This window comes from Tenrec ecaudatus, chromosome 1, assembly GCF_050624435.1.
Source record: "Tenrec ecaudatus isolate mTenEca1 chromosome 1, mTenEca1.hap1, whole genome shotgun sequence".
NCBI lineage: Eukaryota > Metazoa > Chordata > Mammalia > Afrosoricida > Tenrecidae > Tenrec > Tenrec ecaudatus.
The window spans coordinates 247,514,848-247,534,208 of NC_134530.1; the positions used below are offsets into that span (position 1 = coordinate 247,514,848).

The window sequence follows — 19,361 nt, forward strand, 5'->3', positions numbered from 1 at the left end:
GGATGGATGATGAGTGGACAGATGAATGGATACATAGGCATTGGTAGTTCAGTGGTTGACTTCTCACATTCCAGACCGCATACCCAAAAAGACACAAGTGAATGTTAGAGGAGACGCTGAAATTTGCTCTGGTCACAGAGCAGCTGAAGCAAACAGAAGAAATGAGGTAAAAGAGCTGAACAGAAATCTTCAAAGAGCAGCTTGAAAAGGGAAAGCATTACAATTAAACACACAAAGATCTAGAGGTAGAAAACCCAAAAGAGTACAAATATGGCTGGCATATCTTAAACTGAAAGAACAGAAGAAAAAATTCACGTCTCGAGTCATATTATTGAAAAATTCTATGGGCAAAATATTGAACAACACGGGAAGCATCCAAATAGGAAGGAAAGAATACAGAGTCACGCTGCCTAAAAGAACTCGTCGACATTCCACCACTTCAAGAGCTAGCATATGGGCAAGGACCAATGGTGCTGAAGGAAGCAGTCTAAGTTGCACTGAAGCCATTAGCCAAGTATAAGGCTTTAGGAACTGATGGAATATCCATTGAAGTGTTTCGATAAGATGATGAAGCATTGGAAGCACTTATTTGTCCATGAAAAAAACAAAACAACAAACCCAAATAAACCTGGAAGACAGTTACTTAGTCAGCTGACTGGAAGAGATGCATATTTGTACTCATTCCAAAGAAAGGTGACTCAACAGAATGTCAAAAGTGTTGAACAATGTCATCAACACCACATGCAAGTACATTTGGCTGATCTCATCCAACAATGGTTGCAGCAATACATTGACCAGGAGCTACCAGAAATTCCAACTGGATTTAGAAGTGGAGGTAGGATGAAGGATAGCATTGTTTATGTTAGATGGACCTTGATTGAAAGCAGAGAATACCAGGAAAATGGTGACTTGTATTTTCTTGACTGTGCAAAGACATGCAACAGTGTGGATCATAATGGGCTCAAATATAACAAGCATGGTAAGGATGACCCAGGACTGGGCAGTTTCACTCTGTTGCACATACGTAGGCTCACTAAGAGTTGGGGCCAACTTGATGGTACCTACCAGATGGCGGAGACCAGTCAGTGTACCACTCATGTGCCATTTGGAGGCGGTGTTTTGCTGTGATGCTGAACAAATTTCTGTCGAGCTTTGAGACTAAGATGTGTTGGAAGAAAGGCCTAGTCATCTACTTACAAAAGTCAACAAATGAAAACCCACCACAGAGTGGATTACAATGGTCCAATCTGTGGGAAACAGAAGGATTTCTCCCAAGTTGTCTCCCAAATGTATGCCAAATTTAGCTGCTTGCGAATGACTGTACACTTGGAGGTCATTAGGAGTAGATCAGGGGCCATTCTCCCTAAGGGCTATCAGCCATCTAGAGCAAGCCGTCACCACTGTTGATCCCACAAGTAGAGTTCACTCCCTTCTGATAAGGATAGTAGTTGTCTGTTTCCTTGGAGACCCCAGAGAGGTCAAGCCCACTCAAGGGTGGCCCAGGTTAGGCTGCCATCATGAATCTAGGGTCTGCCCATCTTGTCACTTGTATACCCCCAATCCCTCCTCTTCCTATTGCATGTATTTCCCTAGACCCCCCCTCTCATTACTGTATTACCTATAGCACAACGCCTTCCTGTGACGTATGTCCTCACCTGTAATGAGAGGGCTTGCATGTTTCCAGAGAAGATAAAAGCCTGGGCTAGCATTAAAGATCTCTCCCTCCCTCCATGTGAACCATCAAGTGGGGCTGAGGGGAGCATGCTACCATGAATTGTGTCTGACTCCATTTATTTCAATACTTCACTTCTATCTCTCATGCTCTCTATAACTTTACTATGATCTTTACTTATTATCGCTATATAATTGCGCCTACTAGACCCGTAATGATGTGTTAGGGGCTGGTTTCCCCTGACACCAATCAGTAACCAGTCATAGAGTGACATAGCAACAGGAGCAATTAGTTCCATTGTTCATGGAGCGACTAGGAGGCAAGGTCAACTCGATTGCAACAAGCAACAACAAGAACAAACGTAAGAGAACTTCAAAGATATGTGGAAAATGCAGTGGAAAGATCATGGAAAATTTTGAAGAACTTTTGCAAGTCCTGTTGATACACTCAATGCACCATACCTTGTGTGTAGGCGTATTCTTATGGATCGATTGTTATTATTTCTGTTAGGTTGTTATTGCTGTTAGGTGACTCACAGATACTCCAGAGACAACAGAACGAAACACGGCCGTGTGTCATGCCACCCTGAAAGTCACTGCGTTTGAGCCCATTGCTACACCCACGATGTCAGTCCATTTTCTTGAAGAACATTCTTTCTGTCCTGACTCTATCACACGTGATGTCCCCCTCAAGGAGACCACGCTTAAAGTGTCTTGTCATTTTCAATTCTAAGGAGCATTATATAATTTGTCTGTACTTCCTCCATGCCAGATTTGTTTGTTCTTCTGGTAGCCTATGATATACTAAGTAGTTTTTACCAACACCATAATCCAAATGTATTAATTCTTCTTCCAGCTTCCTTATTCATTGTCCAGATTTTCATGCATATGAGATGATTGAAACACCTGGCTTGGGTCAGGTGTGCCTAGTCTTCAAAAGGACATCTTTACACTGATCTTTGGCAGTATATTTCCCCCTTGCAATTCCCCATTTGATTTCCTGGGTGCTGCTCCTGTGGGCATCCCAATCAAACTGAGGTCCGTGATGGATTTTCGTATTTTCTCCATCAATTGTGATGTTGTCAGATGCGTTTTTATTTTCTTTATATTGGGATGTAATTTATAGTGAAGGACTTTAGTCTGCATTAGTAAATGCTTCAAATCTTCTTGGTTTTCAGCAAGCATGGCACGCCACCAGTGGTTAACATACAGAGTTGCTCTGGGGTCTCTTTCTATAGATGTACTTAATTTGATTGCTTTGTATTCTATCTGGCAAGACCCACGCATATAGTTCCAATTTATGTTGTGGAAAAAGGTATTTGCCATGAATAAGTCATTCTTGCAAAATTCTGTAATGTGGTTTCTAGTATTTTTCCCCTAAGGTTAGCTTTTTCAACTACAATCCTTCCCCTCCCCCAACCTTTGGATTCCAGTCATCACTAACTATAATGAAACACAGCTCTGCTCTGCCTTGGGGTTCCTGTGAATTGGAATTGACTTGACAGCAACTGATTGGCTGGTACCGTGAAGAAGCATGTGTATATAAATTCTGAGCAGAAGGCCAGGATGACAGTGGAAGCCCCAAATCCGTGTGCAGGGTCCCCACTTAGATTAAGCTTCTGGTCAACCTCCTCTGACCACTGACCATGGGTGTGAATACTTTTGTTGTCAGTCAGAGTGTATCGGAAGGTGGACTAATACCAATTTAGTTAGGTTAAACTTTTAACACCTTATCATTTTTTAAATCATTTTATTAGGGGATCATTCAACTCTTATCACAATCCGTACATACATCAATTGTGTAAAGCACATTTGTACATTCATTGCCTTCATCATTCTCAAAACATTTTCTCTCCACTTAAGCCCCTGGTAGCAGGTCCTCATTTTTTCCCCACCCTCCCTGCTCCCTTCTCCCTCATGAACCCTTGATAATTTATAAATTATTATTTGATCATATCTTGCCCTGTCCGATGTCTCCCTTCACCCACTTTTCTCTTGTCTGTCCCCCAGGGAGGAGGTCACATGTAGATCCTTGTAATCAGTTCCCCCTTTCCAACCCATCCTCCCTCTACCCTCCCAGTATCGCCACTCTCACCACTGGTCCTGAAGGGATCATCCGCCCTGGATTCCCTGTGTTTCCAGTTCCTATTTGTACCAGTGTACATGTTCGGGTCTAGCCAGATTTTTAAGGTAGAATTGGGATCATGATAGTGGGGGGAGGAAGCATTTAGGAACTAGAGGAAAGTTGTATGTTTCATCATTGTTATATCGCACCCTGACTGTCTCGTCTCCTCCCTGAGAGCCTTCTGTAAGGGGATGTCCAGTGGCCTACAAATGGGCTTTGGGTCTCCACTCCTCTCTGCCCCCCTCATTCACAATTACAAGATTTTTTTGTTCTTTGATGCCTGATAACTGACCCCTTCAGCACTTCGTGATCGCACAGGCTGGTGTGCTTCTTCTATGTGGGCTTTGTTGTTCTGAACTAGATGGCCGCTTGCTTACCTTCAAGCCTTTAAGACCCCAGATGCTATATCTTTTGATACCTGAGTACCATCAGCTTTCTTCACCACATTTGCTTATTCACCCGCTTTATCTTCAGCAGTTGTGTTGGGAAGGTGAGCATCATAGAATGCCAGTTTAATAGAAGAAAATATTCTTGCAATGAGGGAGTACTTGAGTGGAGGCCCGATGTCCTTCTGCTACCTTAATACTAAACCTGTAAATATATGCACACAAATCTATTTCCCCATCCTCATATATAAATATATTTGCATATGTACATGCCTTTTTCTAGACCTCTACAAATACCCTTTGCCTCCCAGCTCTTTCTTCTATTTCCTTTACCTTTCCTCTTGTCCCACTATCTTGTCCCACTATCTTCATTTGGGTTTCAGTAATTCCTCTTGGTTACATTACCCTTGATCACGCCCTACCAGGCCTCCTACACCCTCCTCACTACTGATTTGGATCACTTGTTGTTCCCTTGTCCCTGGGTTTGCTAACACCACTACTTTTCCCCCCACCTCCCCCTCTCCCATGTCCCCCCAGAACTGTCAGTCCCATTGTTTTTTCTTCCAGATTGTTCATCCAGCCTATCTTATTTAGACAGACCTGTGGAGATAATAACATGCACAAAGACAAGACAGTGCAAAACCAAAAAAAGAAGCTTGTAGTTAGTTCAAGGACTATTTGCTGGCCTTTAGGAGTGCTTTCCAGTCCAGTCTGTTGGGGCATCAAACCCTGGCCCTAAATCCACCTTCTGCATTCCCTGGGGGCCTTGCTGCTTCGTTCTCTTGCTGTTCTGTTGCACCCCCTTAATGTTTTGCCTCGGTGTGGCGGGATCAGATTGGACGCAATTCCCACACTGTGTCTCCAGTGTTGTCCCCTATAGGGCTATGGGTCAATGAGGGATGTCATGTCTCATAGTGGGGCCGGCCATGGGGTCCTCTCTGTGGACTGGCTGCTCTAATTGGGAACATCATCCATAAGTCCTGGTGGGCCAGGATGTGCTCCACTGTCTCCTCCTCCCCCTTCATCTGCTCCCGTGTGCTCTGATCAGATATGTCCCTCTCCCGGAGCTGCAGAATCATTGCCGTCCTTTGAAACAAATTCTTCTGGGGGGAGGGGCTGGTGTCCACATAGTAGTTGGGGTTAGCCGTTCAGACCTCTCCACTGCTTCCCTACTACACGCCGGCATGTCACATTCACATCTTGGAGCACTGGGTTGAAGTTTGGTCCCTCTTTCCCTGTGGAGATATAAGCAATACCCTCCCCTTGGGTGGGTTAGTGCCCTGTGCCCCAGCTACCCAGTTATGAATGTATGAATCACATCGCAGCATGGAAGAACTGGAGGAAATCATGCTAAGAGAAGTAAACCAAGCACAAAAGGACAAGTACAACATGAGTCCGCTTAGGTAAGCTTAAAAAAAATGCAAAAGGGGCATAGGGAAAAAGCTACTGGAGACAAACATTCCTGGGGTGAGGACCAGGTAGTATGGCGGGGGCCAGACCACATACAGGGATACACATGGTAGACAACTAAAAAGGAGGTGGGAAAGGAAAAAACAAGAATAACACCATATCCTTTGTTTTCCCTTTTGATCCACCTTAAATTTGTTCGAGTTTTTCTTGTTTTCTGTTACCTTTTCAACTGAGGTTTTTCTGTGCTTTAGTTTGATATTTGTGGTGATATTTTAAAATTTTTGTTTTTGTATGTTCTTTGTTATATGTGATCTTACTCACTGCCATTGGGTCGATCCGACTCCCAGTGACTCCACAGGACAGGGCGGAACTGCTCCTGTGGGCTTCTGAGACTGTAATTCTGGACAGGAATTGAAAGCCTCATCTTTTTCCTGCCTGGTGGTTTCAAATAGCTGATTTTGCGGTTAGCAGCCTAACATGTAACCAGTACCCCACAAGGGTTCTACTATCGGTCACCTAGGCTAGGTAAATTTATAGAGATAGCAGCTGGATTATTAGGTTCTTGGGGTTATAGCTGGGTAAGTTGGGGGTGAGGTGGGGGGGGATGGGGTGCAATTAATAATGAGCACAAGAAAGAAGAAAATGTTCTAAAATTGATTATAGTGATGATTTCCTAACTTAAAATATACATTTAACTATTGAATCATATGATATGTGAATTATATGTCAATAAAACTTAATTTTTTAAAAAAAGAAGAAAGCTTACCTAAATGGATCAGAATCCTGGGGCAGTTACTCTGTGCTGTTGCCGGAAGGGCTTCCTGCCACCAATACACGGGGCACAGTGTATTGGCAGATGTCAGGTGCCATAGAAGCAGGAGTGGCTCTTCTTTTGTCTCACACAAGCCTGTGTCTTTGCTCCTTCAGCTGGTGCTGCCTGAATACTCCATCCACAGTCTTTTCTGCATCATGTTCCTATGTGCACAGGAGTGGCTCACCCTGGGGCTCAATGTTCCCCTGCTGTTCTATCACTTCTGGAGGTAAGTCTGTTAGACACTGCTCGGCCCTGCCCTTCTATGCCTGGGAAACCTGCCCTCCAGAGACACTGGCCCCTAAATAGAGTGGTCACCTGATGCCTGCATGGTCTCCCTGCCCTTTGGGGGGACCCTTTCTCAAAAATTCCCTTCTTGAGCTGTTCTCAGGCAGCCAGAAGTCCATCAGGGTTCTCTCTTGCATTTGCCCCTAAACTCGGGTCCCCACCTTGGAAGTCTACATTAAAAGTAGCTGTCAGATGTGCTGCGTTTTCTGGAACCATTTGGATTTCAAATGTTCTGTTCCTTGCTGAGACGATGTGTCCGATCGTGTGAGTTGAACTTGGCAAAGTACAGTCACCATATGGATCAAGGAGGCAGGGGGAGACTCCCGAGCAGTGAAAAATGCAAGTGCACAGATCAATCACCCACATTTCCCCCCTTGCTCCCAGAATTTTGGTTTCGTCATTGTACCACAAAACATTGCCTGTACTCAGTCATGGTGGAACATTCTTTCTTTTATTTGGCAAACATATAGGATACATACTACATGCCAGACACTGCAAATCCAGCTGATAAAGGTATTATCTTCAAGGGATGTAACAGCCTAATGGCAGTGTATGGTGTGCTCATAGCAGATATAAAAGGAATGAGGGTAGGAATTAGATTGGAAAGGAAAGCACTGGAAGATGCAGGAGAGTGCATTCCAGTTGGAAGGACAAGCACATGCAAATTCCCATAGGTGCGAATTACATGATACCTCTATGGATCAGCCGTTGTTGAGAGTAGTTGGATGGGGGGGGGCAGTGGGGTGTCTTTAAAAAAAATAATTTTATTGGGGGCTCATACAGCTCTTATCACAACCCATACATACATATATGTGTCAAGCACATTTGTACATAAGTTGCCTTCATTTTCAAAACCTTTTCTTTCTATTTGAGCCCTTGGTATCAGCTCATTTCCCCTCTTCCCCTCTCCCTCACGAAACTTGGATACTTTTTTTTTTCCATGTCTCACACTGACCAATGTCTGCCTTCACCCACTTTTGTGTTTTCTCTCCACCTGGGAGAGGTCTATATGTTAATTATTGTGATCAGTTTCCCCACCTTCCCCTTCCCCCCTTGGTATAGCTACTCTCATTATTGGTCCTGAGGGGTTTATCTGTCCTGGATTCCCTGTACTTCCAGCTCTTATCTGTACCAGTGTACATGCTCTGGTCTAGCCAGATTTGTAAAGTAGAATTGGGGTCATGATAGTGGAGGGGGAGGGAAGCATTAAAGAACTAGAGGAAAGTTGTATGTTTCATCTGTGCTATACTGCGTCATGACTACCTTATCTCTACTTTGTGACTCTTCTGTAAAGGGATGTCCAATTGTCTACAGATGGGCTTTAGTTCTCCACTCTGTACACCCCCTCATTCACATTGATATGATTTTTTTGTTGTGGGTCTTTAATGCCTGATACCTAATCCCATCAACACCTCATGATCACACAAGCTGGTGTGCTTCTTCCATGTGGGCTTTGTTGCTTCTCAGTTAGATGGCTGCTTGTTTATCTTCAAGCCTTTAAGACCCCAGACACTATATCTTTTGATAGCCGGGCATCATGAGCTTTCTTCACCACATTTGCTTATGTACCCATTTTGTCTTCAGTGATCGAATCAGGGAAGGTGAGCATCACAGAATGCCGAGTTATTAGAACAAAATATTCCTGCATTGAGGGAGGGCTGAGTGGAGGCCCAATGTCTGCCTACTACCTTAATACTTAACATAGAAATATATGTACATAGATCTATTTCCCTATAATTATACATAGATATTTTTACAGGTATACATGCCTGTATTTAGACCTCTATAAACACCTTTGCCTCGTAGTTCTTTCCTCTATTTCCTTTTACTTTCCTCCTGTCCCACTATCATGTTAAGCCTTCATTTGGGTTTCAGTAATTCCTCTAGGTTGCATTGCCCTACCAGGCCTCCTATACCCTCCTTCTCATCAATTTTAGGTTACTTATTGTTCCCTTGTCCCTGGGTTGGTTGACAACCCCAATTCCTTTGCCCTGCTTCCCCCTCTCCTGTGTCCCCCCAGAACCATCGGTTCCATTGTTTTCTTCTCCAGATTGTTTGTCCCACCTATCTTATCTTATCTAGATAGACCTGCAGAGACAATAATAAGCACAAAAACAAGACAGAGCAAAACAACAAAAGAAAACAAACAAAAACAAAACAACAACAAAAAAATGTGACAAAAAAGAAAAGCCTATAAATAGATCCAGGTCTGCTTGTTGACTTATAGGAGTGTTTTCTGGTCAAGCATGATGGGGTGCCATGCCCTGATCCCAAAGTCTAATTTTGGTATTTGGAAGCGGGGTTGGTTGGGGTGGGGTGGGGTTAGATATAAGCTCGAAGAGATGGAGTTGATAAGAGAGCTGGGAACCACCATGAGAGGAAGTTGAAGTAATGGCTAGCTACCCGAAGCTTTTGAGGAGGAAAAGGCCTTTTCCTCACCAGATGTTTAGGGTAGTGACGGCCCTGGCAGCAGTGTGAATGAAGGACAGGATGGAGGGGCGACACAGGGCCAAGTCCAGTGAGGATGATCCAGATGAGAGATGATGAAGACTTAAACTGGGGTCATGGACGGGGCAGTGGAGAGAATGAGGGAGTCTTCTGAGGCAAACTGGGTAGGTCCTGGTCAGTAATGGGTGGAGGAGGGGAAGGAGAGGGACGCCTGGTAGGATGATGTGCCGTTGACCACGAGCAGACGGCTAAGGGAAGTCACAGATTGGAGAAGGCGGGAAAATGATTCGGTTGCCTAGCCAAGTCCCACTTTAAGTGAATGCAATCTGCTAAGTCCTGAATTTAGAGGGAAGTTAAAAGAAGACTTTGGGTGTTGAATGCATTGAAGTCCCACGCTGGGACTTTCTATGTTTACTTCACCCAGATAGGTTGAGATAGATTTCTTTCCATCTGTTTCACACAAGGGAACAAAGAGATTTACAAAAGGGAAGTTGGTTGCCAAGCCACTCAGCTACTAAGAGGAACAGGGTGGGTTTAACACACACATCTATCCAAACCCAATGCTGTTGCCCTGTGTACACTGTGCAGAGAGCTGGTTCTTCCCCCATGAAAGGAATATAATAGAGGAAAGAGCTAGGAGGCAAAGGGCATTTATAGAGGTCCATGTATATATGTAAATATATACATGTATATATATGTAAATATATTTATATATGAAGATGGGGAAATAGATTTATGTGCAGCTATTTATAGGTTTAGTATTAAGGTAGCAGATGGACATTGGGCCTCCACTCAAGTACTCCCTCAATGCAAGAATACTTTGTTCAATTAAGCTGACATTCCATGATGCTCACCTTCCCAAAATGATTGCTGAAGGCAAAGTAGGTACATAAGAAAATGTGGTGAAGAAAGTTGATGGAGCCCAACTGTGAAAAGATATAGTGTGTAGGGTGTTAAAGACTTGAAGGTAAACAGAGACCATCTAGCTCAGAAGCAACAAAGCCCACATGGAAGAAGCACACCAGCCTGTGTGATCACGAGATGCTGAAGGGATCAGTTATCAGGCATCAAAGAACAAAAAAAAAATCATATCATTGTGTGCTCACATTCCTGATACGATCACTGAAGACAAGTGGGTACATAAGCAAATGTGGTGAAGAAAGATGATGGTGCCTGGCTATCAAAAGATATAGCATCTGGGGTCTTAAAGGCTTGAAGGTAAACAAATAGCCATCAAACTCAGAAGCAACAAAGCCCACATGAAAGAAGCACACCAGCCTGTGTGATCATGAGGTGTCAAAGGAATGAGGTATCAGGCATCAAAGAACAAAAATAAACATATCATTGTGAATGAGGGGGAGTGCAGAGTGGGAACCCAAAGTTCATCTGTAGACAACGGGACATCCCCTTACAGAAGGGTCATGGGGAGGAGACAAGCCAGTCAGGGTGCAGTGTAGCAATGATGAAACATCCAACTTTCCTCTACTTCCTAAATGCTTCCCCCCGCACCCAACCACAATCATGATCCCAATTCTACCTTACAAATCTGTCTAGACCAGAGCATGTCCACTGATACAGATAGGAACTGGAAACATAGGGAATCCAGGACGGATGATCCCTTTAGGACCAGTGGTGAGAGTGGCCATACTGGGAGGGTAGAGGGAGGATGGAGTGGAAAGGGGGAACTGATTACAAGGATCTACATGTAGCCTCCTCCCTGGGGGATGGACAACAGAAAAGTGGGTGAAGGGAGATGTCAGACAGTGTAAGAAATGACAAAATAATAATTTATAAATTATCAAGGGTTCATGAGGGGGGAGCAGAGAGGGAGGGGGAAAAATGAGGAGCTGATGCTAGGGGCTTAAGTGGAGAGCAAATGTTTGAGAATGATGAGGGCAATGAATGTACAAATGTGCTTTACACAATTGATTTACGTGTGGACTGTGAATGTATCTTTAAGTTCTTGAAGGAGAGGGTTATCAGAAGTGTGTTGATATACAAAGCTCTGCTTCTTGGGTGATCATGTGTCTAAAGGAGAGTCGAGACCAGCCAGCCAGGTCCCTTACTCTTGGGAGGTGCAAGCCTGTATATAAAGGGGCTGGTAGGAACCAGGTCTTACTTTTTCCTGAATCCCTGGCCGACTTTCACCTAGGTCATCACAATGATAAGAAATCAGAAAATTAGAAAGGGGGTTGGGGGGAAAGGAGAAAAGGAGTCCTTTAAAAAGTCAGAGTTCCCCAATACCATCTCCCCTCCCTTTGCCCGCCAGCAGGCCGAGCTCAAAGATAGTTCTCATGGAGAAATGGCCTGTGGCGCCAGCTCTGGTTCCCTGCGCTGGATTCAGCGCCGGGTCTGCGCCAGCCCGTGCACACACAGTGACTGACTGAGTCCTCACAGTGGGCTTTGGAAGCTTTGGAGCCAGGCAGTCTTCATGCTCGCTTCACAGAGGGGAAAGCCCAGGCTAGAAGTGGCTCCTGCCTGGCCCCACGGGGTGCCGTGGTTAGTGGCAGAGCCCTGGCTCTCTTCTGAGCTGTTCGGCCACCCTGCCACCCTGCTTCCACATAATGAGGCCACCTGGGAACAAGGCCACCGTGAAAGCAAATCACTTTTGATATCTGCCCCCAGCAAGAAAAGAGGTGAGTGGCCTGGAGGTCATTGAATCTGGCTTGTGAGGGCCTCTCAGCAGAATGTCGGTGACAGGTAATGTCGGCACAATCCTCTGAAAGAGGAGAGAGCAGGGAGGAGGTATCATTTCTTCGAGTCAGTTGCTATGTGACAGGGATGCTCTTGAAAGCCAGTGTGATGAACCTCCTGATTACAGGTGGCTCCCCTGCTCTTTGCCCACCACTGTGAGCTGGTCTGCCACCCAGCTTGGGTGGGACCATTTATGCCCACTCGTGGCAGGCATCCTGTGCCCTTTCCTGGGGTGACAGTGATTTTTGGCTCCAGGGGAAAGTATGGCAGAGGTCTGGGGCAGGTGGGACCCACAGCAGGAGGAGCAGTCCTGAGGACTGCACCCTGTGCACCCCCTGCCCAGTCACCTACACAGGACCTCGACACCTGCCTGGTTTCTCAAGATTAGACTCGGTCCCCGGGTCCCTCCGCACTTGTATCCCATCCCAGGTGGGGTTACGGTCTGAGTGCTGAGCCAATACAATCTCCTGAGATAGGTAAAGCTTTGGCCTCCTGCCTCCCTCCCCGTTCTCTTCCACCCACTGTTCTTGTCACTGCCCAGTTTCCCTCTGGGGCCACTCTCTCCCTCCGGAAGGACAATGTTCTTTTTTATAGGTCTTTCTCTTAAGGAGGGAAAAAAAGTGTTGAGTAACTACCTGATATTCGAGGGGGAATATGATATTCATTCCTGAGTATTCAGAATTTTAACAGAGGGCTTAGATAGAAGATAACACATAATCCAAAATAATTTAACTTTTAAGGTAGAATCGTTGGTACCGTGGCATCCATGTGGCAAAGTTATAGCGTTACACCTCTGTCTATACTTAAACCCATGTGCAGACCCACTACTACCCAACTGGCTTGCTTTCCCTTCCACAGAGTAGCTTTGTATGTGGGCTAAGTCACCAGGAAGCAGTGGGTGTGAATATTTGGTGAGTTACTACCTGTTTCAACAGCAATAGCAGCTGAGCTCTTCTTTGGGGGCACCTGGACTGTGAGGCGGCAGGTGGGAGGAACTGCTTATCAGAGGTCCCTTGGGAAAACGCCTGTGTGGGGAAGACTTGGGCCCAACTACTTGAGAAGCCCCATCTAGCTTCATTGCCAATGGTGCATGTTCTCTTTCCCTGCAGGTATTTCCACTGTCCGGCAGATAGTTCAGAGCTAGCCTACGATCCGCCGGTGGTCATGAATGCAGACACCTTGAGTTACTGTCAGAAGGAGGCCTGGTGCAAGCTGGCCTTCTATCTCCTCTCCTTCTTCTACTACCTTTACTGGTGAGTTTCTGCCCTCCCTGGCCAGTTTGGGGGCTGCAGCGAATGGAAGGGGGCTTCAGGTCGGCCTGGTGGCCTTTGGGAGGTGACCTTTGAAGATGGGAATCATGGCCTGCTGGGTGTAATCCACACCATCTGACCCTACTTCAGACCAGGGCCTCTTATGAAGAAGTAAGAGGCGTAGAAGGCCCCATGGGACATCCTGCCTGCTGACAAGCGTCTTCTAAGGCCAGTGAAAGTACATTCCACCAAGGTCTCCTTGAGCATCATTGGTAAAGTGCTGGTGGGTACTCCTTCTTCCCACCAGGACGCTGCCCCTCAATGCTACTGCTCTGCCATCAGAGTACCTATGGCTGGGCACCCTTGTCCCACTAGCCTGTTTGTAAGCATCCTTGGGTACCACAAGGAATGCCCCCTCCCCAGTAGCAGTCACACATCACAAAGTGGCGCTTGTGTTGGGTCATTAAGTGCTTACTCTAACAGTTCTTCCAATATTACAGACCAGCCTTCTAATTAGGTAAAACATGCTGATGTGGCAATTCCATTTTAGGAAACTCCCCGCTTTTCACCTCTTCACTCAGAACAGCCTAGCTAAGCACACTGCTATAAACAGACTGACACCCCAGGGAGGGCCTTGTCCTCCGTGTCTCGGCCTCCTTCCTAATCTTCTTTGGGCTCATGGCTGGGCCCTTTCACCTGCCACTTTTTCTTTCACTGCTACCTGTGGCAAGGTCTGGATAGCCCAGGGCTGGCTCCAAAGTGGCATGCAGGGTGGACAGTAGCCAGGTGGGGTAGGGAGGGTGGGGCTGTGAGATTACAGGACCACTCCACCCTTTGGATTGGGCTGTAGCTGGTTGGGAAGTGGCTACATTTGCTAACATTTAAAAATGAGCCTGGAGGATGGGACCAGAGCTTAAATTCTGAGCACATGGTTTGCAGAGGGCAATGGATGACCGAGGAAGTCCCCGATCCATTTGCAGCATCTCCTCATGGATTAAGCTACGATTCACCTTGCTATCAGACCGAGAGCACTGTAAGGTCAATTATGGCGGAGTTTGTTAGGTAAAAATGTAGCATCTTTCCATTCCATCTCCCTTTTGACCTTGTTTTAAAATTGTTTCAATTTTTCTGCATTTTTTGGACAGAGGTTTTTCTCTGTTTTACCTTGTCATTGTGGTAGGGTTCTGCTGCTATTGTTTCTTCCCTGTTTTTGTTTTGTATGATTTTCCGTATATAAAATCCAGGATAGGGGAATCGATAGAGACCGTAATTGGATTAATACTTTCTTAGGGGCGGGGCAGGGAGGTTTGCAGGGTCATGGGCAGCTAACACCAATGACTACGAGGAGGAAATGCTCTAAGATTGATCGTGGTGACGTCTGCACAACTCTTCCTAACATGATTGGCCTGTTATTGACTTGTTAGATACTGAATTATATGCCAGTAACTATTTAAGAACAAAACAAACAAAAGAAAGCAGAGTCGGACTGAGAACTAAGAAGAGCTTTGTATCGCTCCTTTTACGAAGTTAGGGTTCCATTACCCACATGTTGGTTTTTAAAACCATTTTATTAGAGGCTCATACAACTCATCACAATCCATACATCAATTGTGTCAAGCATATTTGTACATTTGTTGCCTTCATCTTTCTCAGAACATGTTCTTTCTATTTGAACCCTTGGTATCAGCTCCTCATTTCCCGCCCCCTCTCTCCCTCACCTTCCCTCCCTCATAAACCCTTGATAATTTATAAATTATTTTTATTTTTTCATGTCTTACACTGACCGATGTCTCCCTTCACCCACTTTTCTGTTGTCCATCCCTCTGGGAGGAGGTTATATGTAGATCATTGTGATCAGTTCCCCCTTTCTCCTCACACCTTCCCCTTCCCCTCCTGGTATCACTACTCCCATTATTGGTCCTGAGGGGCTTATCTGTCCTGGATTCCCTGTTTCCAGTTAATATCTGTACCCTTGTACATGCTCCGGTCTATCTGGATTTGTAAGGTAGAACTGGGGTCATGATAGTGGGGAGTGGGGGAGGAAGCATTAAAAAACCAGAGGAAAGTTGTATGTTTCATTGGTGCTACACTGCACCCTGACTGGGAGCCTGTGTTTAAAGTGAGGTGCTCAATCGATTCTGATGAACACCTAAATGTAGACCTGCTGTCTGGTGTCTGTTTCTGTCTGCTTCCCCTCCCCTTCTACCCCCAGTGTCCACACACTCTGAGATCTGCGGGTATAACTGCCCCTAGAGTAAGTGAGGGCCTCTGAGGGGTTCAGTGTCATTCTACCACATGCTTTCTGGAGTCAAGGGTTGGCCCATCCAGGCCCCTGGGAACCCCTTCCCTCTTCCTCAGAGGGTGAGCTGAGCCATTTCCTCCAAGGTGCCTGAAGGTTTCATCCACGTCCCTCCGACTCCAAGTCTGAATCCAACTCCTGAGAGCTTTCGCAGGCTGCTCCTGTCTTTGGAAACCTATCATCCACCATCACGTCCATGCTGACACGTGGTGGTCCCCTGTGGGTCAGGGTAGAAATATGTTTCATAGGGTTTGCAGCGGCTGATTTTTTGGGAAGTGGGTTGCCAGTCTTTTCTTGCGAAGTACCTCTCTAGGTGGCTGGAGCCTCCTGACGCTAGGTTAGTGGTTGAGCACCACCCAGGGACTACTGAAAAACCTATCCAACAAGAGCCAAACTCACTGCCCTCGAGTTGTGACTCATAGTGACCCTGTAGGACAGGGTAGAACTGCCACTGTGGGTTTCTGAGGTGCTAACTCTTTATGGGAGTAATAAGCTTCCTCTTTCTCCCTCGAGAAATCCATAGAGCTACAAAAAGCTCTTGTGGGTGTCGGGAACTGCCACCTTGGGTGAATGTGGAGAGTAGGTTCCTTCACTGGCGTGTGGGGCGGCAGACTGCCCTGGCTGCAGGGTTACAGGTTGAGGGCCCTATCCCCAGAGCCAGCTGAGCTAGGCAGAGCTTACCCTGGCCCCTACCCTAGTTGCCTAGGGGGCTTCTAGCCACCTTAGTCTGGAGGGGGGCTTCCTAGGGACCTGCTTCCCCATTTCACTTTTGATAAAGGCCACTGCTGGAGCCCAAGGCATTTTGGGGAAGAAGACAAAGAAATTCACAGGCAGAAAGCAACATGGCCCCTTGCTTGGCTGTGGGGGTGGAAGAGGGCGGTGCGGGTGTTGTGTTGTGCTGGTGGCAGCTGGTGGAGGGGTGTGATCAATCTGTGACGGATTATTTGCCAGCGATTCTGCTGACTGTCCTCTCCAACAGTTCCATGTGGCACTGCCAGTCTGTGAAATTCATTCATTATTTTGCTGCCAAAACAAAGCAGAAAACAATGGCTTCCCAGCCTCACCGAGGCCACAGGTGACACCTGGAGGGGGACGTCAGCATTATTTGTTGCACCTGACCATTTGCCTCTTTAGGGCTCCTCGCAGATGCCATTTTTCCACCTTGGGATCTCCCTGCCTTCAAAGCACATGACCAACCAACCGTCAGCCCAGGCCATGCTGGTCTGGAGAGAAGGGGATGGGCATGCACTGGGGGTGCAGCTGAGCTGAGCACTGTGGTGGAGGGGCACGCATCGAGCAGCTGAGAATCAGGGGTAGGGGAAGTGGTGCTTCACAACTTGAGGCCACAGGCAGATTCTTAAGAGTCTGGGAGGGTTTAAGGTCCTAGCTCTTCCTTGGCAGTTTACCTGTCTCTATCCTATAATACTGTACTAATCATCCCTGGTGTGGAGGAATCCCACCTCCTCAGTTTGCCCTGTGGCCCAGGAGATGTTTATTATGGGCCAAGCAGGATATAGAGACCTGAGCATTAGTCCATGTGCATTCTGGCTGCCTGCTCATCACAGAGCTCCTTTCAAACATAGAGTATAAAGTGGGTTCCTATCAGCTACCCCAAGGAGGCCCAGCCTCCTGTCCAGCTGCTGGGCCACCCGTGCCCCCTGCTCATGGGCGTTTCTGTCATAGGCCTTAGCACCCTCTGTCTGTACAGCCAGAGGTCAGTGGTGCTTTGGTGATAGAAAAGTTGGCTTCCATGCTGGAGAACAACCCCCTTGTCCCCAGTCTTTCCGTCCTGCCCCCTCCACTCCCCACCCATGTTTGATTCCTGGCAATGCGCTTTTAGTCTGTCAGCGGAGGCTTGCATGTGGCTGTGATGCAGAAACAGGTTTCATCTGAGCTTCTGGATTAAGACAGACTAGGAGAAAAATATACTCTGGAGAAATCTACAGCCTACTTCTGAAACACAGCTAGCAAAACCACTACTGATCACAGAAGGTCCCACCCAGGCGTGCGAATGGCACGGCCACAGGCAGGGTCAGCACGGGTCAGAGCCAGCTGGATGGCTGCGGCTGACAGCTACATACTTACTTTATTTATGTGTGTGCGTGTCCCGGGCGACAAAGACCTCGCTCATTCATTGTTTTCACGGCCTGTCTGCCTGGCAGTGCACTGGGTGCTCGCTCGCCCTTTTTTGTTTTCAACAGTCTTATTGGCACATAATTTCCACATCACACAATTGAATCGTTCAGTTGTTCAATCATATCAAGGGGAGTTGTACAATGACCACCACCTCGATCGTAGAGCCTTCCACCCGCCATGGTTAAGTCGCCTGTAAGCTGAGTTGTGCCACCATGATTAATTCTAGTGTTCCCTCCCTCTTCGCGCCTTCATTGTTTTCTCCCCAAATCACCTTTCCTCTTTCCCAATCCACTTCCACCCCTGCATTCCCTACCGTGCCACTCCTCCCAGGCTTCACGCTGGGAAACCCAACAGAAAACAACGAAAAACAAATCATCGCATGCAGGTGCTAAAAGATCATATTACTGTAAAGACAAAAATAGAAATAATGCTTGAGGGATATGGCCTCATCCACATTCAGAAAGCCAGGGAAGAGATTACTGTCAGGGAACAACTAATAGATACTTGGACCCCAAACTAATTCAGATCGTGTCTATGTAGCCCTTTGCTTTTGTTGGGACAGCTCAACTGTCCTCTCCCTTGAGGTGGGGTGTGCGGCTGCACACTCACTACACTTCCTCAGCACCTAGAAGGGCCCCTGGCATACAGTAGGGGCTCAATAAATACTGGAAGGAAGGAGCCAATGAAAGGGAGAATACAAGCATCGGCAAGGAGGCTCAGTATTCCAATGGAAAGAGTACTGTTGGGGAGTTAGGACCCGGCTCCCTGTCTTGACCTCATTAGTGTGTGACCATGAGCCCCCCTGGTTGTCTGGCACATAGAGGCAGCCCCTCAGTTCCAGGGAGGGGATGTAAGTGCCAGGTAGGGGCGCTGTAAGATCAGGGGCTTGACGATGGAGCCCCTGGTACTTGGAAACGTGTCCCAGGGCTTCTCCCTTTGGAGTCTTTCTGTTGGGTTTTTATTTGCAGATGGTCATCGCTCCCCTCCATTGTGTCAACAGGTGGCTGTTGCTCTTTCTGCCAAATAGACACAGCGATGCTCAGTCGCAAACCACCCTGCGCCCCCTCTGCGAGCCCTGGCCCGCACTGCCCCCTCCTTGGTAGTGGCATGTCCCAGCCTCAGAACACATGCTCTGAATTTGTGTTCAGATCCTGGAGCCCATTAAAAGCAGGAGGGCCAGGGAGCTACCCAATTAGGAATTCATGTGCCCACACGACACTCACCATAGTGCCCAAGCAAGAGGCAGCTGGCGGAATGGAGATTCTGATGCCCGTTCTGCCACACCCCGACATCCCAGAGGGCCGTCCAGGGATTGCAGGCAAGAGGAATAACGACACAATTCCACGCAGATGAGAACAGTGGGCACTTAAGGCAATCATGCTTCTATCCAAGGGACACAGATGACCAGTCAAATGCTGTGCGAAGTCGTTGGGGCAGCAGGAAGGGGGGTGGGGTGGGTGATAGACTCAAGGAAGGGAAATGAAAAAGAAGCCTAGGTGTCAGGTTTCTGGATTGTTCCTTCTTTGAGGGTCAGTGGGAATGCTCAGAGGGTGCTCACTAATGCTGCCTTGTTCTCTTCTTGTTACTTCTAGCATGATCTACACCTTAGTGAGCTCCTAACTCAAAGGCCACAAGTGTCACCAGAGACTGGGATGGGAGAAGCCGCGGCTGAGACAAGCACTTCTACTGGTGGTGGAGGAGCGGCCCTGAGAGTGGGGATGAGGCAGAAGGAGACCCAGCAGGCAGTTGGACTGAATCATGGAGGAGATGGCTTGCGGCCAGTGGGCAGAGTGACCTGTGCATCTGTGTTGCTCTGTGTTCCTAAGCCTGCACTTGGGTTGTC

The 19,361-nt window shown here is 47.0% G+C and overlaps 1 protein-coding gene across 2 annotated transcripts in view; it reads left to right on the forward strand.

Annotated features, from left to right (window-relative positions):
- Positions 1–19,138, forward strand: part of CNIH3 (cornichon family AMPA receptor auxiliary protein 3) — a 179,451-nt gene extending 160,313 nt beyond the window's left edge. For both annotated transcript variants that reach the window (XM_075540586.1, XM_075540587.1), the window contains 3 exons: positions 6,520–6,632; positions 12,943–13,086; positions 19,111–19,138. In XM_075540586.1, coding sequence (XP_075396701.1) covers positions 6,520–6,632; positions 12,943–13,086; positions 19,111–19,138 — 285 coding nt within the window. The remainder of the gene's footprint in view (positions 1–6,519; positions 6,633–12,942; positions 13,087–19,110) is intronic.
- Positions 19,139–19,361: the final 223 nt, after the last annotated feature.